Genomic DNA, 24,793 nt, shown 5'->3' with positions numbered 1-24,793 from the left:
GTGCACAGCAACAAGCATAGCAACAGCACAGCACAGCACAGCACAGCACAGCAAGCAGCAGCAATAGCATAGCAATAGCACAGCAATAGCACAGCAACAGCACAGCAACAGCATAGCAACAGCACAGCAACAGCACAGCAACAGCACAGCAACAGCACAGCAACAGCACAGCAATAGCACAGCAGCAACAGCACAGCAACAGCACAGCAACAGCACAGCAACAGCACAGCAACATACAGCAACAGCACAGCAACAGCACAGCAACAGCATAGCAACAGCATAGCAACAGCACAGCAATAGCATAGCAGCAATAGCACAGCAACAGCATAGCAACAGCACAGCAACAGCATAGCAATGGCATAGCAATAGCATAGCAATAGCACAGCAATAGCATAGCAATAGCATAGCAATAGCATAGCAATAGCATAGCAATAGCATACAATAGCAATAGCATAGCAATAGCATAGCAATAGCATAGCAATAGCATAGCAATAGCATAGCACATGTATAGCAATAGCATAGCAATAGCATAGCAATAGCATAGCAATAGCATAGCAATAGCATAGCAATAGCATAGCAATAGCATAGCAATAGCATAGCAATAGCATAGCAATAGCATAGCAATAGCATAGCAATAGCATAGCAATAGCATAGCAATAGCATAGCAATAGCATAGCAATAGCATAGCAATAGCAAACAGAAATAAACAAGCAGCCGCAGATTTGTTTATTCGGACTGGCGAAAGAAAGCTAATTGATAGAATAAGATATACTTGTAATCTTAATCAAGATACGCTTCGTAATAAAATCCCACGCATGGTGCATGGCTGTGCGGCTGTCTAGGCAAATATTTACTATCTATGTTATAGAAGGCTATTACAATTTAACGAGAATCGGCTTACCTGCAACACGTGAGATTTTATACATACCTATTATAAATATCACTTCTCGTATTATATCGGGTAGACAGGATCTCGAATTTTTGCACGCTTACGGATAGTCAGGAAAACATTGTATTGCCGATATAATTATGGGAATGTGAAATAAATGATAGACAGTCGCATGTGATTGTTTTATATTAAAATATACGACCTTTTGCTTTTATTTTAAAATTTGATTTGATTGATTTCATTTCACAACTATGCAACTTGAATTAAACAGATTTCTAGCATGAATTCAAATATTCAAAAACGCATAAGATCTTTTAACAATGACATACATTCTTTCGTTTTTTTCGCTGTCTTTTTTCCTTCTCTACAAATAATTCATCCATCAGTTGATATTGCTGCTTTTAGAAGCAACCTTTCCTTCCCTGCAAGCAATTGTTTTGTTTGTAAATATATGTTTAATACTTATATTACTTCTGAGCATAACATGTGGCCTTAGAAACGTATTTATTTCTCTCTATTACATCATAACTCATTAGTCATGTTTGAGCATTCTTCTGAAAGTCTCTCTCTGCTGAATTGCACAATGCTGAAGCTCTGGAAATTGTTCCGTGTTTTATTAGAAATGGAGCAAAATAATCCAAGCAAGCATTGTTTGCACACCGAGAAAACAGGTGGCCAATATTTACAGCTTAGTAGGCCGCGTCCGCCGAAGCAGCTGAGTCAGGGTGTAGAATTTTCGCGCCAGGCTTCGCTTGCCGCCCGAAGGCCCGTTCAGGTTGATCTGGTTGACGTTCTCGTCCAGACTTTTGAGATCTTTCTCCAGCGCCATGAGCGAAATCTCCTCCGCCAGGTTCGTGCGGGAGTTGGAGATATTGTTGGTGGCGTTGAGATAGCTGTTTCTTGGCTGCAGCGGTTGATGCGGCGCATGGTGATGGTTGTGCGTCGTATGGAGCTCCAATTGCGGCGGGGACGGTGGGTTTTGCGGCGATGGTTGATGGTGGTTGCCATTCTGATTGTGGCAGGTAGATGACCGTTGAAAATAGACCGATCCTTCCCTGTGTGGGGAAAACAGAAGTGGAATGGAATATTAGGGCTAATGGTTCGTGTTCAAACGGTGTGAATAGCTTACATAGCCATTTTTCGAATAAGCAAGCTACTTAAATAACATAGAGCAATAGAAACGCAACATTGAATTTCTACAAATTTGTTATATACCTAGTTATTTTTTTTTTCGATTTTTTCGATCTTGAAATTTGAAATGAATAATAAATAATTTTTTAAAATTTATATTGAAAGCTGCGTGTATCCACAAGCAGGTCCCAGGAAAGCTACTGTGTGCCGCTCAAACCGAAGGTAAATGTCCGATTTTGGACCCCTAGAGGAAGTGCTTACCGATATTTGCTCATATATCAAATGACACGTGTGATACAAGCGGATATCACACTATTTCATAGATAGAAGTCTCATTTATGCAATAGGAATTTTAAATTGGCATCAAGTCCAGATAAATCGCTGAAAATTTCAGCTTTCTGAAATGAAAATATTCTTCGTTCTGGACAGTGCAAAATGTACACATTTTGGACTCTATTAATTTAGTCTGTTCAAAGTTGAGTTTCCAATTTACGCTGGTAAATTGAGCCGAAGTCAAGTCATATCCTCTGATTGTCATACATCAATGAAAAGATCTTATTGTGTGCGTTCTGGAATTTTCAGTGATGTATGCACATGGTAAGGCTCGCCTTCTTGAACAAACTGATTTCCAATGATATGGAACTGATTTCATTTAAACATTAAATTTCATCTAAATATCGTTAATTTCGCACCACAATCCGGAGGACCTACGGAATGGTCATTTTCTAAATTGATTCAAAATAGGTCGTGCGACACCTCAAACTTCATGATTTTACAAAGCAATAATGGGAATGATGTTTCGGGGTTCCTGGCCAATCCGGCCACATCGGTCATAATCCGGAAACCAACGGAATGGCCATTTTCAAAATTGATTCAAAATAGGTCGTGCGACACCTCAAGCTTCATGATTTTCCAAGCAATGATGGAAATGATGTTTTTGGGGTTCCTGGCCCACTCGGATTCAGTCCGGCCCCATCGGTCCCAATCCGAAAATAGCCATTCCGTTGTTCAATGGCTATTTTCTAAATTGATTCAAAATAGGTCGTGTGACATCTCAAACTTCATGATTTTACAAAGCAATGGTGAGAATGATATTTTTAGGGTTCCTGGCCCAATTGGATCCATTCCGGCCACAATCCGGAGGACCAACGGAATGGCCATTTTCTAAATTGTTTCAAAATAGGTTGTGCGACACCTCAAACTTCATGATTTCACAAAGCAATGATGGGAATGATATTTTTAGGGTTCCTGGCTCACTCGGATTCAATCTGGCCACATCGGTCGAAATCCGGGGACCTACGGAATGGCCATTTTCTAAATTGATTCAAAATAGGTCATTTGACACCTCAAACTTCATGATTTTACAAAGCAATGATGTGTATGATACAAGGGCGTAGCCAGAGTGGGCAGGTTGGGGCAAAACAACTCAAAAAGTTTCGGGCTCAAGAATTCTCCTTGAAATCCTTCTAGAAGCTTCCCTGGGAACTTCTAAATTCCTCCGGAAAGTAATCCACAAATTCCTCTGAAAATCGTTCGAAAATCTTTCTCATGTAATTTTAATTTCTCCTTATCTAGAAACCCCTCACTAAATTCGTTTTTTAGGAAATTATGAGGAAATTCCTTGAAGATTTCTTTTCTTCTCCAATTTTTCCTTCCAGACATTTCTTTGGCTATTCTTCCAGAAAAATCTCCGGCAATTCCTTCAGGAATACATTCGAGAGTTCCTTCAAGAATACAAATGGAATTTTCTTCCATAATTCCGCTAGAAGTTTCTTCAGAAATTTATGACGGAAATCCTCCGATTTTGCTCCACAATTGCACTTGTAAATCTATAAGAAATTCCTTCGGAAATTCTTCTAGGAACTTCTCCGGGCTTTCCTCCAGGAACTCTTCCTTTAATTCCTCCAGGATAACTTTCAGGAGTTTTTCCGGTAATAACTCCATAAATTTAATAGCGAAATCTTCTAGGATTTCATTCTGGAATCCTTTCCCCTTTTACTTCAGAATATCCTTCAAGAATTCATCTAAAAATTTCTTTAGAAATATATTTCCTCGGAAATTCTTCCAGGTATTTTCCCGGGAATTGCTTCAGGTACTTCTCCAGGAAATTCCTGAAATTTTTCCGCGGAATTGTCCTGGAATGCTTTCCGGACTTCACTAGAAATTCACTCCAGAATTTCATTCGGATATTAATTTGAGAGCTCCTCCAAGATATCTTCCAAAAGTTCTTCCAAGAATTTCCGGTAATTTCTTCAGCATTTCATCTGGGAATTTCTGCAATAATTTCTCCTGGTATTTTTCCGGGAATTCCTTCAGATATTTATCCAGAAATTCCTTCATGAACTTCTCCAAGAAATAGTTCAGGACTTCCTTGTGAGAATTCTTCCGGAAGTGCTTGTGGGACCTCCTCCAAGAGTTTTTCCAAGAGTTCCTCCGGGAATCCCTCCAAGAACTTCACAGGGAGAGCCAGGAAGATATATGGCAGGAATTTCACGGGAAATGGGATTTCGGAAGTTCCTCTAGAAATTCAACTCCGGGTATTCCAACGACTGTTCCTCCGAAAATTTCCAGCAGTAGCTCCTCCGGGAATTCATTCAGGCTTTTTTTTAGAGTTCCTCGGAGAATTTCTCTGGGAGTTGCTCTGGGAGATCTTTTTAGAACTCTTCCAGGAGTTCCTCCTGGAATTCTTACGGAAGTTTATTTGGGAGTTCATCCAAGAGTTCTTACGAGAGTTACTCTAGACATTTTTCCTGTAGTTCTTTAAGAAATTACTACAGAAGTTCCTCCGAAAAATCCTCTGATAATTTCTCCGGAAATTCCTCCAGAAATTCCTCCTCCGGAAATTACTCCTGGAGTTCCTTCTTAGAGGTAACCTCGGAGTAGAAACTTCCGGAGGAATGCTCATAGAAACTGCCGGTGGATCTCCCGGAGGAATTCTCGTAGTAATTGCCGAAAGAGCTCCCGTAAGAGCTCCCGGAGGAATTTCAGGAGAACTCCTAGCAGAATTCCTAGAGGGACTCCCAGAGAAACTATTGGAAAAACTTTGGGAGGAATTTCCAGCTAAATTTCTGAAGAAGGACTAAATGCTTTCCTGAAAAAAGCCTGCATGATTTTCTGAAAGAGCTACTGGTGGCACTCCCAATCCGAAAAGCCATTCCGTTGTTCAATGGCTATTTTCTAAATTGATTCAAAATAGGTCGTGCGACACCTCAAACTTCATGATTTTACAAAGCAATGATGAGGATGATATTTTTAGGGTTCCTGGCCCAATTGGATCCATTCCGGCCACAATCCGGAGGACCAACGGAATGGCCATTTTCTAAATTGTTTCAAAATAGGTCGTGCGACATCTCAAACTTCATGATTTCACAAAGCAATGATGGGAATGATATGTTTAGGGTTCCTGGCTCACTCGGATTCAATCTGGCCACATCGGTCACAATCCGGGGACCTACGGAATGGCCATTTTCTAAATTGATTCAAAATAGGTCATGTGACACCTCAAACTTCATGATTTTACAAAGCAATGATGTGTATGATACAAGGGCGTAGCCAGAGTGGGCAGGTTGGGGCAAAACAACTCAAAAAGTTTCGGGCTCAAGAATTCTCCTTGAAATCCTTCTAGAAGCTTTCCTGGGAACTTCTAAATTCCTCCGGAAAGTAATCCACAAATTCCTCTGAAAATCGTTCGAAAATCTTTCTCATGTAATTGTAATTTCTCCTTATCTGGAAACCCCTCACTAAATTCGTTTTTTTAGGAAATTCATGAGGAAATTCCTTGAAGATTTCTTTTCTTCTCCAATTTTTCCTTCTAGACATTTCTTTGGCTATTCTTCCAGAAAAATCTCCGGCATTTCCTTCAGGAATACATTCGAGAGTTCCTTCAAGAATACAAATGGAATTTTCTTCCATAATTCCGCTAGAAGTTTCTTCAGAAATTTATGACGGAAATCCTCCGATTTTGCTCCACAATTGCACTTGTAAATTTATAAGAAATTCCTTCAGAAATTCTTCTAGGAACTTCTCCGGGCTTTCCTCCAGGAAGTCTTCCTTTAATTCCTCCAGGATAACTTTCAGGAGTTTTTCCGGTAATAACTCCATAAATTTAATAGCGAAATCTTCTAGGATTTTATTCTGGAATTCTTTCCGCTATTACTTCAGAATATCCTTCAAGAATTCATCTAAAAATTTCTTTAGAAATATATTTCCTCGGAAATTCTTCCAGGTATTTTCCCGGGAATTGCTTCAGGTACTTCTCCAGGAATTCCTTCAGGAATTTTTCCTGAATTTTTTCCGCGGAATTGTCCTGGAATGCTTTCCGGACTTCACTAGAAATTCACTCCAGAATTTCATTCGGATATTAATTTGAGAGCTCCTCCAAGATATCTTCCAAGAGTTCTTCCAAGAATTTCCGGTAATTTCTTCAGCATTTCATCTGGAAATTTCTGCAATAATTTCTCCTGGTATTTTTCCGGGAATTCCTTCAGATATTTATCCAGAAATTCCTTCATGAAGAGTTCTTACAAGAGTTACTCTAGAAATTTTTCCTGTAGCTCTTTAAGAAATTACTACAGAAGTTCCTCCTCTGATAATTTCTCCGGAAATTCCTCCGGAAATTTTTTACTCCTGGAGTTCCTTCTTAGAGGTACCCTCGGGGTAGAAACTTCCGGAGGAATGCTCATAGAAACTGCCGGTGGATCTCCCGGAGGAATTCTCGTAGTAACTGCCGAAAGAGCTCCCGTAAGAGCTCCCGGAGGAATTTCAGGAGAACTCCTAGCAGAATTCCTAGAGGGACTCCCAGAGAAACTATTGGAAAAACTTTGGGAGGAATTTCCAGCTAAATTTCTGAAGAAGGACTAAATGATTTCCTGAAAGAGCTACTGGTGGCACTCCCGGAAGAATTCTTGAAATAAAGGAAATAAAGGAATTCCTGAAAAAAACTCCCGGGAGAATTTTCAAATGAACCCCCGAAGGAACTGTCAGTGAAACTACCATAAGAATGCTCGAAAAAATTCTTGGATAATTCATCTTATACACAAATCTCGTCTAGCTGAAGCCTTTCTAGGGGTATGTAGCTGAGCTGGATCACCATCATCATCAGAGAACCTCCCGGAGATTACCTTCAGGAGCTCCCAGAGAAATTCTCGGTGGAGCTTCTGGAGGATTTTCTATATAAATTCCTGAAGAAGCCCAAATGAATTCCAGAAAGAAAGCTTGAATGAATTCCTCGAGGAAATTCTGGAGAAATTCCCGGAAAAGGAACCCCCGTAGGATCTGCCGATAGAACTATCGGAATAATTCTCGGAGAAAATCATGCAGGAACTCTTTGAGGAACTGCCGGTGGAATTCCCGGAGGAACTCCAGGAGGAATTTTCAGATAATCTCCTGGAGGATGTCCCAGTAGAAATCTTGAAGTTTCCACCGGAATTCTTTCAGGATTTCTTTGGGAATTAATCCAGGAATTCCTCCGAAAATTCCATTGTTGATTTCATTTACGGTATAATTTCTGTATAAATTTTCGGTGGAATTCCTGGGTCCCCGGATTGTGTCCGATGTGGCCGGATTTAATCCGAGTGGGCCAGGAACCTTAAAAATATCATTCCCATCATTGCTTTGCAAAATCATGAAATTTGAGGTGTCGCACGACCTATTTTGAATCAATTTAGAAAATGGCCATTACGTTGGTCCCCGGATTGAATCCGAGTGGGCCAGGAACCCTAAAAACATCATTCCCATTAGAGTAGAGTGGGGCAAGAGTACGCATTTAGTTGTCAATCGATCATGTGGCCCTTATGAAGCAAGCTTCTGCATATCAAATCAATGTCGATGACTCATGTACTCTTCCTATATGCCACCCAGGGGAAAAATATTGAAGTTATTGAGATTTGCTTTTGTAGAACCCTTATTGCAAGACAAGTGAAAAACGCACTCTTACCCCACCGGTGGGGCAAGAGTGCGCATCGGGTGGGGTAAGAGTACGCATTTATCAAACAAATAAGAATTAAAAACATTTAATGGATGTTTAATGAAAGTATATTAGGGAATGTTTAAAGATTACGTAACTCTTAAAGGGGGAGGGGGTCCAAGAAATGTGATCTTTCATACGAAAAACCATTGTTTTTTATATACAAAAAACTGCAGAGGTAAAAATATATCAGGTTTTGCGTGGCGTAAATAAAGGAATTTTCCTTAAAGAAAGTCCACCAATCACGAAACGTAAAATTTGACCATTTCATCTCCCCTCCCCCCTATCTTACATTTTTTGTATGAATCTTCTAAAAATTGTATGGATCATCATACATCTCGCAACCCCTCCCAGCTAAGCGTTGCGTAATTTATGGATGTTTCTTTTTATTAAATGAAATTATCATTTAGATTAAATTGTGTTTTCGGACTATATTTGGGTGTACAACAAGTCCTAATACAATTTCATTATTTCGCTTTAGTTATTTGTTCGCTAAGTCCTTTCTAACATCAAATTATTTCAACTTATCCTTAAAACTTGTGATAATTTTCGATTTCTGACCCTTTTTTCTTAGTTGAGGATCTTTGAGTTTTAGAAGTAGTCTTATTTCGGCGGGAAATATGGGTTTGACATCAGAACTTGAAGATTCGCATGCGTACTCTTGCCCCACCTGTACCTGCGTACTTTTATCCCACAGCCCCAAAATTTATTCAGGTAATGGTTTTGACTTCTTGGAAAACCAACCGGATTGGTGTTCTGCACCATAAAGTACTCTATACAATAGATTATCAAAATGGTATAGTGTTGATCTGATTGAACGTATATATGGTAATGGAATACTAGTTGCGGAAACACAATTATTTTTCTAACTCTAACTCTAACTAACTCTAAGTTATCTAACTCCATGTCTTCCTTGTTGTTTATTCAAATCGTTCACATTTACACATGATAATAGTTGGCCAGAATACCTGTCAAACTAATACAGTGCTGCTAGTTTATCTTTTTTTATTACTTCAAAAAATCGAAAACGTACTCCTACCCCACGCGCACTCTTGCCCCACTCTACTATATTGCTTTGTAAAATCATGAAGTTTGAGGTATCGCACGACCTATTTTGCATCAATTTGGAAAATGGCCATTCCGTTGGTCCCCGGATTGGGACTGATGTGGCCGGATTGAATCCGAGTGGGCCAGGAACCCTAAAATATCATTCCCATCATTGCTTTGTAAAATCATGGAGTTTGAGGTGTCGCACGACCTATTTTGAATCAATTTAGAAAATGGCCATTCCGTAGGTCCTCCGGATTGTGGCCGGAATGGATTCTAGTGGGCCAGGAACCCTAAAAATAAAATTCTCATCATTGCTTTGTAAATTCATGAAGTTTGAGGTGTCGCACGACCTATATTGAATCAATTTAGAAAATGGCCATTCCGTTGGTCCCCGGATTGTGACCGATGTGGCCGGATTGAATCCGAGTGGGCCAGGAACCCTAAGAATATCATTCCCATTATTGCTTTGTAAAATCATGAAGTTTGAGGTATCGCACGACCTATTTTGCATCAATTTAGAAAATGGCCATTCCGTTGGTCCCCGGATTGGGACTGATGTGGCCGGATTGAATCCGAGTGGGCCAGGAACCCTAAAAATATCATTCCCATCATTGCTTTGTAAAATCATGAAGTTTGAGGTGTCGCACGACCTATTTTGAATCAATTTAGAAAATGGCCATTCCGTAGGTCCTCCGGATTGTGGCCGGAATGGATTCTAGTGGGTCAGGAACCCTAAAAATATCATTTTCATCATTATTTTGTGAAATCATGTAGTTTGAGGAGTCACACAACCTATTTTGACTAAAACTTGTAAATGGCCACTTTTTCCGGGGACAACTGAGCCCAGCGGATGCTGTAATAATTCTGGTACCGTACTGAGGGTAGCCTCGAAACTATATAAATCAAAAATTGGGATTCATCCGGATGGAATGCAACTTGTTGCGAAAGAATCGGTCAAGAAATGCGATCTTTACAGCAGTTTAGATTTTTGAAAGCAGACGTTGGGGACGGAAAGGTTAACTCGATAATTATCGATAAATCAATGAATACTCCACGGTGCCCCGATAGACCGTTATTATAAAATAAAAATGTCCATCAAAACCAAGTACAGGGCTCGATTCCTGTGGTAATTCTGCACCTCTGGACCAATTTTTAAAAAAATCCCTAGGAGGAATCTCGAGAAATCTTGATTTGAAGTTTTTAATTGAGAAATTTCAAAAGAATCTATATTTTAATTCAATAATATCCCCAAAATACCTTCAAAGGCGTCCAAAAAGTGGTCCAAGTTGTTTTCAACCAGTTTGCATGTGTTGCCTTTCTTTATCTTCATTGGCATTACATCCCCCACTGGGACATTGCCGCCTCGCAGCACTTCCACAGTGTTCATTAAGCACTTCCGCAGTTATTAACTGCGAGGTTTCTAAGCCAAGTTACCATTTCTGCATTCGTACATCATGAGGCTAACATGATGATACTTTTATGCCCAGGGAAGTCGAGACAATATCCAATCCGAAAATTGTCTAGACCGGCACCGGGAATCTAACCCAGCCACCCTCAGCATGGTCTTGCTTTGTAAGCGCGCATCTTACCGCACGGCTAAGGAGGGCCCCATTGTTGCCTTTATTACAATTATAAATTTTGACAACTGATTAAGCTCACCAAACTGACTTAGGTATGTTTTTTGTATGGCTTGAAGCCGTCTATCTTCAAGAATGCTACCTCTTGTTCAGAACCATTCTAGAATTCACGTGCAGGCTGCAGATTATTTTTTGAATGCCATTCAGATTAAAGTTTGTATTTTTTTATTTTATTCAAAAATGTATTCGAGCATCAGAAGTGAAGATTGGAGTACGGAAGAAATTGATGAAAAAACCAACAGCTTAAAGAATTGTTTAAAGTAGTGTACACAGCAAATAATTTTGAATATTCAACGACGTGTAAAATTAAAGCGAATTAACATTCGATATTCAATTAAATTTGATTGATTTTACAAGCAAGCACCGTTTAAATTTATTTCGATTTAAAAGAATAGTGAGATCGATTGAATGTTACGTTTATTTGCATGCTCCAAATATGTGCATGAAAAAACATTTAAAATCACAACATATTTTTATCTCTGTAGTTGTTCAGCATTATATAACAGGTTAGATCTTCGTCAGATGCTGTAACAATTGAATTTACGGAGCTTTATCAAATTCTGAGATTTCCCCACAAAAGGATCATCGGACTGGTAAGGACTCTAAAGAAGGCGGTAAGGAAAAGCTACGATTTTTAAGAGTGAGCTCGGAATATAGAATGAGATCTCGAGAACCAAGGAAGAGGAGAACCAAGGAAGCACAAGAGAAAGGAAGAATTTTACAAGCTTAGTGCATATTCTTTTGGGTTTTCGGTTACGAAATTTTCGGTTCGGATAAAATATTCAATTTTTGATCTTTTAAAAGAAACAAAATAAACCTTTGCTTATCTCCGCCACTACACATCTAGTTCGGAATTGTTAATACGATTTTAAAGTTGCTCGAGAAGCGCCATGTTGAGTAAATTTATGGGTGAACCAAGTACAGATGATCAACAAATTGCATAGAGTTCACTAGAATCCAGATCTTTCGGATTACGTCATGGTAAGTTACTCTGCTTAAACATTAACAATTTTCTAATTAATATTTCAATCAGCAGGTTCTGAATGATTTCCAAAAAGGTGTACGCAAGATACAACTTTTTTAAACTCGAGCATGATTTTGAGAAAGCAATTGATGGCTTTGCTAGCAGCTGGAAAAAGTCCCAGTTCCATATCTTGAATTATCATGTTTAAGAGTTCTGTAGAGGTACCGTAATATGTCTTGTCTTACATATCAAACATGCTTTATCTAGTCCGTTGATTAGAACTTTGACGAGATTTGGCAGCAAAGATCGGTTAATAAGTGCTGTGATCGAGTATAACAGCTTCTAACTACTATTATTCTACACGAACTCTGGTCTTACTTTTCTCCATTATGAACATAAATGCTAAATTAAAATTAATGTTTACCTTTCATTCATTCATGGAAAGCAACACTTATACCATTGACGAATACATAGACGGAATGGTGGCCATTTTTTCGGGCACCACTATATACCCCTGGGGAGTGACGGATTACAATTATTACAATCACTCGACCATTGAGAAGCCCCTCAATTCAAATCTCGTCAGTTTGACAACAGTTGTCATTTCCATTTTTGTTTACCTCCTGTTTCTGATTCAAAAATCAATTCGGCATCAACATTTCAAAAGGGCGGAACTGACAATTGTAAACAAATCTAGTTTTCATTGTAATTAGATATAAAACATCCAAATTAATAATCTAAATCAATATGTTTCATAAAAATATCTAATACTATATCAGCACTACGATTGAATAACATGTTATTCCCGCTTTGGTGTTATTCGGCCAATAACATGTTTTTCGAAGGTAATATTCCCATACATTTCTGACAGCCGAATAACACCTTTGAATAACATGATATTGCGAATAACATGATCGAATTTGCTGCTCGACTGAAGGCCGAAGACCCTGCGCATTTGCTTGACGTCAGGTAAAGTGTCATTTCGCGTGTCCAATTGGATTTTGCGGAATGTCATCTATGATTTTCCTATTTTCGTCTTCTAGCTGCTCTTGAATCAGCTGAGTATCAACATTTTTCAAGTTTACATTTTTTTATTGAATAATTCACTAAATTTAATGAATAATTCTCGCTTAACTTTTCAGAAGGACCTAAGTAACATTTTTTTCATGAATTAATTTGAGTAGTGCAATCAAAATCTTTCATATTAGTCTTGATTGCCCTATTCAAATTAATTCATGAAAAAAAAATGTTACTTAGGACCTTTTGAAAAGTTAAGCAAGAATTATGTCAATCAATTATTGCGATCGTAGACTCCGAAATCAAAAGACAGTGCGAGGCTCGCGTATACTTCGTTTTCGGAAACTAAGGCCTGGTTATTGTTATTCTACAATTTCTCCTACAAATACGCTATTCAGCAGGGTAAGTTCAGGTTATGATTTTTCAACTTTGGAAATAATGTCTTTGTTTATGCTAGATGTGCTGAGTCCCAATTGGCTATCGCAGAAACAACGAGTAGCAGCAGCGATTTCTCCACTACCGGTTGAGAGGATTATGAAGATTCAGCTGCGCAGGAAGCAGGACAAAGTCCGAAGGATGGAGACCAAATTGAGACTGGCGCAAGAGGTATACGAGCGGTATGAACAACAAACGCAGACTACGGCCTACTACAACGATAGTTCGAGTTCGAGTACGGCTGCCACGATGAAAACAAATGGAAGGTTTACGTGGCGCCAAGGAACAATATTTCAGGTGACATGGTGGTTTGGTCGTTTCGAGTAATATAGATCCGTTGATCAGTCAGTGGAACTGAAGGGCTTCAGGTATGTACAACATCTTTTATTTATACATACATTTATGTATAGCAATCTGATTTGTTTTATAGAATCGAATTGATTAATTTCTTTGAACTGAACTTTTCTAATGTTTTATTTTAATGAAATTATGGAGGATGTTGAAAATCGTCTCTGTTGTTATTACATCACCCAGAGGGACATTGCCTTCTCACAGCTTAATGTTGATGAAGCACTTTCTTAAGTGTTAACTCAACTGCAAGGTTCCCAAGGCACTTTAGTACATTGATTCTCATGTGACTAAGCGAGTCAAAACAATTTCCGAAAGGAACACTTTTGTGATTCCTAGAGATTCCAACTTGTTTCGAAAAAAAGTCCTACGGATTCCAAAGAGACCTGTTTAGAACTCCAAACTGAATCCATCTGTGATTCCAAACGAAATCCTTCTACGATTTATAACGGAATCTTCCTGCTATTTCGAATCGATCCCTCCTGTGATTCCGAATGGACGGAATGCTGAAACGGAATACTTTACTTACTTATGAGTTATGTGTACTGTACACCCCGAGTGGTGCAAGTGAAAGATCTCCATCCAGAGTGATGTCTAGCTGTTGCCTTAATTTATTGCCAAGTTAGGATTCGGTCGACTTCTTTTATTTCTTTGTGGAGGTTTCGCCGCAATGAGCCTCTGGGTCTGCCTCTGCTGCGATGTCCAGCTGGGTTGTACTCTAATATATGTTTACAGATTTCGTTTCCGCTTCTACGTCCGCTGGCCTACCCTGCCCCACTTCCGTTCACGAATTTCAGTTGATATCGACCTCTGATGACAACGACTATGCAGCTCATTGTAAGTAAGTTGTAAACAGTTGTTCAAAAAGTATTTTTTAGGGATTCGAAAAGAAATCTTTTTCAGATTTGAAAAGGATTTTTTTCAGGATTCGTAAAGGAATTCTGTTAGGATTAGGATTATGAAAGCTAACCTTTTGGAAATCCGAAAAGAACGAAAGGAATTCTTTTGTTATTTTTCGGGTTCCTTCTGTGATTCTAAACGGAAGTCTCCTGCAATTCTGAACGGAATCCCTTGCGATCTGAGCCAAATTTTCTTCATTTCCGTACGGATTCCTTCTACGATTCCGAAAAGTAAGCAGCTGGGAATCCATTAGGGATTTGAAAGGGAAACCTTTTAGTATTTTAAACAGAATCCTCTATAGAATACCTATAGGTATTCCGAATCCTTTTGATATTCCGAAATAAATTCTTTGTGATTATAAAAGAAATGTTTCTGAAACCTGGGAAATCATTTTAGGATTCTAAATGGAATCCGTTTGGGATTTGAAAAGGAATTCTCATAGTTTCTGAAAGTAATTCTTTTTGGATTCAAAACGGCATGGGAAATCGAAAGGGATCTTTTTGGGATACTGAAAGAAATTTTAGAATTTCAAAATAAAAATTGTCAGAAATAAAATCTTTTACAATTCAGAAAGGAATCCTTTTGCAATTCCGAAAAATAATCTTGTGATTTCTCAAAGGAATCCTTTTACCATTCTTAAAAGAATTCTTCTGTTATTAACGAAATCCTTTTGCGATCCGAACGTATTTTTTGTGCATTTTTGAACGTTTTGGGATTTAGAATAAAAAACTCTTTTGGTATTTCAAACTGAATTCTTTACTGCCGTTATACGTGTAACTGTCCCATGTATACATATAAAATCCCAGTAAACATGGGACAAATATGCGTATGACAGGCCTGGTAACGAATCACTTTTTAGTGACTTCCCAAGTAACCATGGAGCTATATATGCTTGTGAAATATACAGCATTCAAAGATGACTTAAAGTGGGAAAGGGCACTTATAAGACCGAATTAACTCTCCGGGACTCGCTTGATCCTGGACCGCTCACGCAGTCCCGCTTCTGTTGTGAACGAGAAGCCTGCTTTTTTCGAAGGTGTTGTACTTTTTACAACGGCGCGAGTCCCCGAAGGTTAATGGTTCATTACTTTGACATGTTGAAATAAAGCATCAGTAATACATCGCTGCTTTTTGCTGCTGATTTAGAGTATCGTTGTCTGTCAGTTTATAAATAAATGTAACTTCACATCGTTAAAACTGATTTAATGCAATTAGTATTTAGCTTTATGATTTATATATGTGCAATTTTGTAATGCTTGGTGGTACTTGGATTGGTCACTTTTTTCGAGTTAGTAACTAAAAAGTCTCTTTTTTCGACCTTAAGTCACCAAAGTGACTTTACACTCTGCCAGATTCCAATGAAAATTCCTTGAAAATGGCTTGAACACCCACCTGATCGATTCTGTAAACATACTAGAGGTAATGTAAAAGCGTTGGGTAATCGTTCTTAAAGTCGATCAAACGTCCAATGCCATATAGACAATTTGAGTCAATTAATTTTCCTTTTGGCACTATTGTTTTATTTTAATATATTTAGTGAGGTTTTAAAAACTATTATCTATGAATTGATTTTTTTTTGTATATGTGATCAATGTTTCAGAACAAAAATGAACTAACGTGTTTTTGTTGCTAAATATACATAAAGAAATCATGTTAAATTAATAATAAAAACATAATCGACCGAACTACAACAAATCATTGCATCATTTTCCCTTTTTCTTTTAGGACTCATTGGTTGAACGACTACCCTGTGAATTCTGCCCTCGAATTTAGCATGTTGCGTTCATCCCGAGCTCACCTATGCCTGCGTATAGGAGCTAAAACTGTCACAGTCGCATTGAGTCGTTGTTTGAGGAATATTCGATTACACCAACAAGAACGATCTAGTGGCTTTTTGTCTGCTGTTGAACGATAATGTCATAGAAGAATCTGGTACTCTAATGGTCCACCAGACCCTGGGCTCCGTTTGGCCATTTTCAACCTCCCCCTCCGGAATCTTTGAAAATTTTTGTATGGATTGTCACACTTCGGTCAACCCCCTCCCCCTATGAGCCTTACGTAATTTGTGGATGCGCCCTAAAGACATTACACTAAAAGCTCAAAATAATTTTCTATACCTCCAGGAATTCCCAATGGAATCCTCTCTTTCTTCCCAACGGAATCGTTGTTCGTTATCTATTGAGAGCGATTTCTGCAAACCCTGCTCCAGGGATTTACAATGGATTCCTCTCCAATTCCTCTCTCTCCCAAAACAAAATCCTCCTGGCATTTCCAATGGAATTCTTTAAGGAATTACCAAATGGAATCTTCCTGGGCATCTGAATCGAATTCTGCAGGGATTTCTAATAGAATCCATCAGGGAGTCCCTGAAATCCTTCAGGTATTATTTGTGGAATCTTCCAGGTACTCCCGATGAAATCCTTCAGAGATTCCCTTTGGAACCCAATTCAGGAATTCCCTGTGGAAGCGTTCAGAGGCTCCCGTTGGAACCCTCCAGGGATCTCGATGTGATCCTCCTGCAACGAGTTTAGTATTATTCAATATAATTCTGCCTAATCTTTACAGATACGTATTTCGGCCTCAACTGTAATGCCGTCTTTAGTGTCTCGTATTTGCCTCGACGGCACCATAAAAACGAAAGGTGCCGTGTTCGACAACTTTTGTACGATTTCATTTCCGTTGTCACCCTTCGATCAGTGTTTCAAAAGGATCATTCTAGTTCTCTAACAAAATTTGAGCACATAACAGGGAGTTAGTGGCATCTTATCAAAATTGGCTATTTTATATGTAAATCTTTTGTCCAGTCAATTTTGCACCATAGTGTAAAACAAAGACATCACCTCAGTTCGTTCAGCTGAGATGATTGATATAAAGGGGATGGACAAAATAATTAGGATAGGCAAATTTTGGGTAAAATTAGATGTGTTGTAACTATTTTAGTTATCATCCGATTTTGACAATTCAGACATGCCCGAACTAGAAAATTAATGCAGGTTGACGGTATGTCCATGGAACCGACTATGGCCACCGGATTCCGGAGATATTCCGGGTTTTTCGGAGGTAGGTTCAAAATCGTAAATTTGAGGTGGATATTAGGAGAAGTTGTGGTTAAAAATTGAATAATATTACTAACCCCAAATGAAGTAGGGCTCTTGCTGATTGGAACCATACATTTAGATTTGGAATCGGACCAGAATCATGTGAGATATGGCCATTTCTTTAAAATCGGTTCCTATCGATACTTATCAAAGGGGTCAGGCCACAACTTCATTTTAATCTCGCTTTTTGATAGATGGTCCACTATGATTTTATTCTTTTAGGCCTCTAATGTGTCAAGAATGAAAATCCATTTGAATAAAAGGATCCTGGAGTCGCTGGGATGTCCCCGGGGAACCTGTGAATGGGGACATTTAAGTTTTAGCACCAAAATCAGTCATTCGACGGCTCTTTTTCATGGTTTTCAATCAGGAAGCGAAGTATGAATATAAAATGGTTCATTGAGGGATCTGACCGCTTCCAGGATCAACGGATTGGCCCCGGGGAACCTATTGAAGGGGACATTTTAGTTTTACCACCAAAACCAGTCGTTCGACGGCTCTTTTTTCATGGTTTTCGATCAGGAAGCGAAGTATGTATATAAAATGGTCCATTGACGGATCTGACCGCTTTCAGGATCTACGGATTGGCCCCGGGGAACCTGTGGAAGGGGACATTTTAGTTTTAGCACCAAAACCGGTCGTTCGACGGCTCTTTATTCATGGTTTCGATCAGGAAACGAAGTATGAATATAAAATGGTCCATTGACAGCTCTGACCGCTTCCAGGATCTACGGATTTGCCCCGGTGAACCTGTTGAAGGGGACATTTTCATTTTACCACCAAAATCAGTCATTCGACGGCTCTTTATTCATGGTTTTCGATCAGGAAGCAAAGTATGAATATAAAATGGTCCATTGACGGCTCTGACCGCTTCCAGGACCTTGCCCCCGAGGAACCTGTGTATGAGGGCATTTTAGTTTTAGCACTAAAACCAGTCATTCGATTTTCGATCAGGAAGTGAAGTATGAATTCAAGACCCACGGATTGCTCCTGGAGAATCTGTGTAAGGGAACATTTTATTTTAAGCATCAAAACCAGTCATTCAACGGCTCTTTTCTAGTGGTTTCGATTAGTAATCAAGAAATGAATATAAAAGGGACCATTGAGGGCTCTGACCGCTTTCTGGACCAACAGATTGGCCCAGGAAACCTGTGGAAGGGGACATTTTAGTTGCAGCACCAAAACTAGTCATACAACGGCTCTGGTTTTGGTGCTAAAACTGAATTGTCCTCTTCCACAGGTTCCCCAAGGAAAATTCGTAGACCCTGGAAGCGGTCAGAGCCGTCAATAGACCATTTTATATTCATACTTCGCTTCCTGATCGAGAACCATGAAAAAAGAGCCGTCGAATGACTGGTTTTGGTGGTAAAACTAAAATGTCCCCTTCTACAGGTTCCCCGGGGCCAATCTGTAGATCCTGGAAGCGGTCAGAGCCGTCAATGGACCATTTTATATTCATGCTTCGCTTCCTGATCGGCCCTGTTAAACCTCTATAAAAAGCTGCATATATCCGCAAGTAGGCCCCACCAAAGCGACCGTGTGCCGCTCAAAGCGCACAAGCCCAAGTCCTGGTGTTAGGTGGGACGCTAAACAGCCCTGACACGACGGCCCTCCGACGAGACAGGAGGTTTGCGCTGGCCCAATAAGCCGCCTAGAAAACCAATCATTACGAACAATATAAGAGATAATGCGACTCGATATAATCGGCAAAGACCTAGGCGACGAATACAGGATCACGATTGGAAGCTTGGAACATGGAATTGCAAGTCGCTAGGTTTCGCAGGTTGCGACAGGATGATCTACGATGAATTACATCCCCGCAACTTCGACGTCGTGGCGCTGCAGGAGATTTGCTGGACAGGACAGAAAGTGTGGAAAAGCGGGCATCGAGCGGCTACCTTCTACCAAAGCTGTGGCACCACCAACGAGCTGGGAACCGGCTTCATAGTGCTGGGTAAGATGCGCCAACGTGTGATTGAGTGGTAGCCAATCAACGCAAGGATGTGCAAGCTGAGGATAAAAGGCCGTTTCTTCAACTATAGCATCATCAACGTGCACTGCCCACACGAAGGGAGACCTGACGACGAGAAAGAAGCGTTCTACGCACAGCTGGAGCAGACATACGATGGATGCCCACTGCGGGACGTTAAAATCGTCATCGGTGACATGAACGCACAGGTAGGAAGTGAGGAAATGTATAGACCGGTCATCGGACCGGATAATCTACACACAGTATCGAATGACAACGGCCAACGATGCATAAACTTCCCAGCCTCCGCGGAATGGTAGACCGAAACACCTGATTTCCCCGCAAAAATATCCACAAGGCCACATGGAGATCACCTAACCAAGAAACGGAAAACCGAATCGACCACGTTCTAATCGACGGTAAATTCTTCTCCGACATCACGAACGTCCGCACTTTACCGCAGTGCGAATATTGAATCCGACCACTACCTCGTTGCAGTATGCCTGCGCTCAAAACTCTCGACGGTGTACAACACGCGTCGAAGTCGGACGCCGCGGCTTAACATTGGGCGGCTACAAGATGGTAGACTAGCCCAAGAATACGCGCAGCAGCTGGAAGTGGCACTTCCAACGGAAGAGCAGCTAGGCGCAGCGTCTCTTGAAGATGGCTGGAGAGATATTCGATCCGCCATTGGTAGCACCGCAACCGCTGCACTTGGCACGGTGCCCCGGATCAGAGAAACGACTGGTATGACGGCGAATGTGAGCAGTTAGTGGAAGAGAAGAATGCAGCATGGGCGAGATTGCTGCAACACCGCACGCGGGCGAACGAGGCACGATATAAACAGGCGCGGAACGGAGAAAACTCGATTTTCCGGAGGAAGAAGCGCCAGCAGGAAGATCGAGACCGTGAAGAAACGGAGCAACTGTAGCGCGCTAATAACACGCGAAAGTTCTATGAGAAGTTAAACCGTTCACGTAAGGGCCACGTGCCACAGCCTGATATGTGTAAGGACATAAACGGGAACCTTCTTACGAACGAGCGTGAGGTGATCCAAAGGTGGCGGCAGCACTACGAAGAACACCTGAATGGCGATGTGGCAGACGAAGATGGCGGTATGGTGATGGACCTGGGAGAACGCGCGCAGGACATAATTCTACCGGCTCCGGATCTCCAGGAAATCCAGGAGGAGATTGGCCGGCTGAAGAACAACAAAGCCCTGGGGTTGACCAACTACCAGGAGAGCTATTTAAACACGGTGGTGAGGCACTGGCTAGAGCGCTGCACTGGGTCATTACCAAGATTTGGGAGGAGGAAGTTTTGCCGCAGGAGTGGATGGAAGGTGTCGTGTGTCCCATCTACAAAAGGGCGATAAGCTGGATTGTAGCAACTACCGCGCAATCACATTGCTGAACGCCGCCTACAAGGTACTCTCCCAAATTTTATGCCGTCGACTAGCACCAACTGCAAGGGAGTTCGTGGGGCAGTACCAGGCGGGTTTTATGGGCGAACGCTCCACCACGGACCAGGTGTTCGCCATTCGCCAAGTACTGCAGAAATGCCGCGAATACAACGTGCCCACACATCATCTATTCATCGACTTCAAAGCCGCATATGATACAATCGATCGGGACCAGCTATGGCAGCTAATGCACGAACACGGTTTTCCGGATAAACTGACACGGTTGATCAAAGCGACGATGGATCGGGTGATGTGCGTAGTTCGAGTTTCAGGGACATTCTCGAGTCCCTTCGAAACCCGCAGAGGGTTACGGCAAGGTGATGGTCTTTCGTATTTGCTATTCAACATCGCTTTGGAAGGGGTAATACGAAGAGCAGGGATTAACACGAGTGGTACAATTTTCAATAAGTCCGTCCAGCTATTTGGTTTCGCCGACGACATAGATATTATGGCACGTAACTTTGAGAAGATGGAGGAAGCCTACATCAGACTAAAGAGGGAAGCTAAGCGGATCGGACTAGTCATCAACACGTCGAAGACGAAGTACATGATAGGCAGAGGTTCAAGAGAAGACAATGTGAGCCACCCACCGCGAGTTTGCATCGGTGGTGACGAAATCGAGGTGGTAGAAGAATGTGTGTACTTGGGCTCACTGGTGACTGCCGAAAATGACACCAGCAGAGAAATTCGGAGACGCATAGTGGCTGGAGATCGTACGTACTTTGGACTCCGCAAGACGCTCCGATCGAATAGAGTTCGCCGCCGTACCAAACTGACAATCTACAAAACGCTCATTAGACCGGTAGTCCTCTACGGACACGAGACCTGGACGATGCTCGTGGAGGACCAACGCGCACTTGGAGTTTTCGAAAGGAAAGTGCTGCGTACCATCTATGGTGGGGTGCAGATGGCGGACGGTACGTGGAGGAGGCGAATGAACCACGAATTGCATCAGCTGTTGGGAGAACCATCCATCGTTCACACCGCGAAAATCGGACGACTGCGATGGGCCGGGCACGTAGCCAGAATGTCGGACAGTAACCCGGTGAAAATGGTTCTCGACAACGATCCGACGGGCACAAGAAGGCGAGGTGCGCAGCGGGCAAGGTGGATCGATCAGGTGGAAGATGACTTGCGGACCCTCCGTAGACTGCGTGGTTGGCGACGTGTAGCCATGGACCGAGCCGAATGGAGAAGACTCTTATATACCGCACAGGCCACTTCGGCCTTAGTCTGATTAAATAATAATAATAATAATAATATTCCTGATCGAAAACCATGAAAAAAGAACCGTCGAATGACTGGTTTTGGTGGTAAAACTAAAATGTCCTTCCACAGGTTCCCCGGGGCCAATCCGTAGGTCTTGAAAGCGGTCAGAGCCGTCAATGGATTATTTTATATTCATGCTTCGCTTCCTGATCGAAAACCATGAAAAAGAGCCGTCGAATGACTGATTTTGGTACAAAAATTTAAATGTCCCCATTCACAGGTTCCCCGGGGACATCCCAGCGACTCCAGGATCCGTTTATTCAATTGGTTTTTCATTCTTGACACATTAGAGGCCTTCTAGAATAAAATCATAGTGGACCATCTGTCAAAAAGCGAGATTCAAATGAAGTTGTGGCCTGACCCCTTTGATAAGTATCGATAGGAACCGATTTTAAAGAAATGGCCATATCTAAATCTAAATATATGGTTCCAATCAGCAAGAGCCCTACTTCATTTGTGGTTACTAATATTATTCAATTTTTAACCACAATTTCTCCTAATATCCACCTCAAATTTACGGTTTAAACCTACCTCCGAAAAACCCGGAATATCTCCGGAATCCGTTGGCCGTAGTCGGTTGGACATGCCGTGCCATGGAAATACCGTCAAACTGCATTAATTTTCTAGTTCAGGCATGTCTGAATTGTCAAAATCGGATGATAACTAAGGTTGTTACAACACATCTAATTTTACCCAAAATTTGCCTATCCTAATTATTTTGTCCATCCCCTGTATAACACTATGGGTTTCCAGGCCATCTATCTAAAGTTCTGTTTTGGAGTAATACTTCCTATAGGCTCTCGGTTCAACTTTGTAGTACGAGAAAAGACAAAAACTCTGTTTACACTTTTATGTACTACGAACGATTCTGATGTTTTTTTTCTATTCAACAGATATCAGCGACGAGAGCTAAACATTGCTGAACGCCGTCTACAACGTACTCTCTCAAATGTTATGCCTTCGACTAATACCTATTGCAAGAGAGTTCGTGGGGCAGCATCAGGCGGGATTATGGGCGGACCAGACCAGGTGTTCACCGTACGCCAGATATCGCAGAAATGCCTTGAATACAATGTACCCACGCATCATCTATTCATCGACTTCAAAGCCGCTAACACACGAACGCGGATTTCCGGACAAGCTGATACGGTTGATCAAGGACGATGGATTAGCTGATGTGCAAAGTTAGTTTCGGGGGCATTCTCGAGTCCCTTTGAAATGCGCAAGATGATGGTCTTTCGTGCCTGCTATTCAACAACGTTTTGGAGGGAGTCATACGAAGATCAGGCATTGACACGAGTGGTTCGATTTTCACGAAGCCCATTCAGTTATTTGGTTTCACCGACGTCATTGATGTTATGGCATGTAACTTTGAGAAGCCTACATCAGACATGATAGGAAGAGGTTCAAGAGAAGACAATAAGCCACCCACCACGAGTTTGTTCCGGTGGCGACGAAAATGAGATGGTATAAGAATGATCGAGTAGAGTTCGCCGGCGTACCGAACTTTTTTTACTATCTACAAAACGCTTATTTGACCTATAGTCCTCACAAGATCTGGACGATGCTTGGAGTTTTCGAAGAGAAAATGTTGCATACCATCTACCGTGGGGTGCAGATGGCGGGTGGTACGTGACGGAGGAGAATGAACCACGAGTTACATCAGCGAGCAAGGTGGATCGATCAGGTGGAGGACGATGTGCGGACCATCCGTAGACTGCGTGGTTGGGGACGAGCAGCCATGGATCGAGTGGAGAAAACTTTTATGAACTGCTTGTAGTCTAAGAAAATAAATAAATCTGCGACGAGTGATCCGTTTGTGCAGGTACAAATGACATCTAAATTATATCCTACAGTACCCAGAGTTTGAAAAAGGAAAAAGTCATGTATTTATTCTTGGATGGAGAACATATTCACCCTTATTCTTGTTTACGCCAGTAAAATTAAACGGGGAAACGATTGGAACGAACTGCATTCGTTCGAAAGTTTTATTCATTTTCAAACAAAAATAGGGATAATTGCCAATCGAATTAGTCCTTTGATCATCCTGAGCCCGAAAAAAAAAATACCTGTGGTTCTTAAAATCGATTTCGTAGGCTCTCACTCTCATCGAAGCACACTATAGCCATTTACGAACCTCCTTTTATTGTGCAAGCATAAATAAATGTATATATAGTCGGTGATAGGCTAAACGACACTAAACACCTATTGCGTTGAGGAACATGCGACAATTTTTTTTATTAATAAAGGAAGGATAGCTAAATATGGTAGGATTTCGGTGGTTTTTCATTCGATTTGGTAGAACTCCGTTCGTACTACAATACACCCAGTTATTTTTTTACACGGTTGAGTTTTAGTCGATTATGAACTTGAGCGGCAATGAAACTATGAGTTCACCCCACGAAAAAATTTACAAAAAATCAAATAAAATTCAGGTGGTATTTCGAAAGCTGTGAAAGTTTAGGTTAATTAATAAATACCAACCGTGTAAAAAAAATATTGGGTTTATACAATTAGGACTAGTTAGAAAGCAGCTTCGAAAGTTCGTGTATTCTATGAGCCGTCACTTATTTTATGTAATCCTGTGTTCAAACAATTCCAATATACGAGCTAGGACAAATTGTTGGCGTAATCTTTTGTTTTGGAAATTGTGGCACTA

General features: G+C 41.0%; 1 protein-coding gene and 1 long non-coding RNA gene across 4 annotated transcripts in view; one reads left to right on the top strand and one right to left on the bottom strand.

The window, feature by feature from the left end:
* Positions 1-1,092: 1,092 nt before the first annotated feature.
* The window catches only part of LOC134221217 (gonadotropin-releasing hormone receptor), a 304,164-nt gene continuing 280,463 nt past the window's right edge, over positions 1,093-24,793 (bottom strand). For all 3 annotated transcript variants that reach the window (XM_062700415.1, XM_062700416.1, XM_062700414.1), the window contains exon 6: positions 1,093-1,944. In XM_062700415.1, coding sequence (XP_062556399.1) covers positions 1,572-1,944 — 373 coding nt within the window. In that variant the 3' untranslated portion in view covers positions 1,093-1,571. The remainder of the gene's footprint in view (positions 1,945-24,793) is intronic.
* On the top strand, positions 12,728-24,332 carry LOC134220268 (uncharacterized). The gene is made up of 4 exons (XR_009981825.1): positions 12,728-12,788; positions 12,947-13,055; positions 13,111-13,456; positions 23,028-24,332. It is a non-coding gene; the product is annotated as an uncharacterized LOC134220268 (long non-coding RNA).

Source organism: Armigeres subalbatus, chromosome 3, assembly GCF_024139115.2.
Source record: "Armigeres subalbatus isolate Guangzhou_Male chromosome 3, GZ_Asu_2, whole genome shotgun sequence".
NCBI classification, from domain to species: Eukaryota; Metazoa; Arthropoda; class Insecta; order Diptera; family Culicidae; genus Armigeres; species Armigeres subalbatus.
This window is presented reverse-complemented; position numbering and strand designations above follow the sequence as displayed.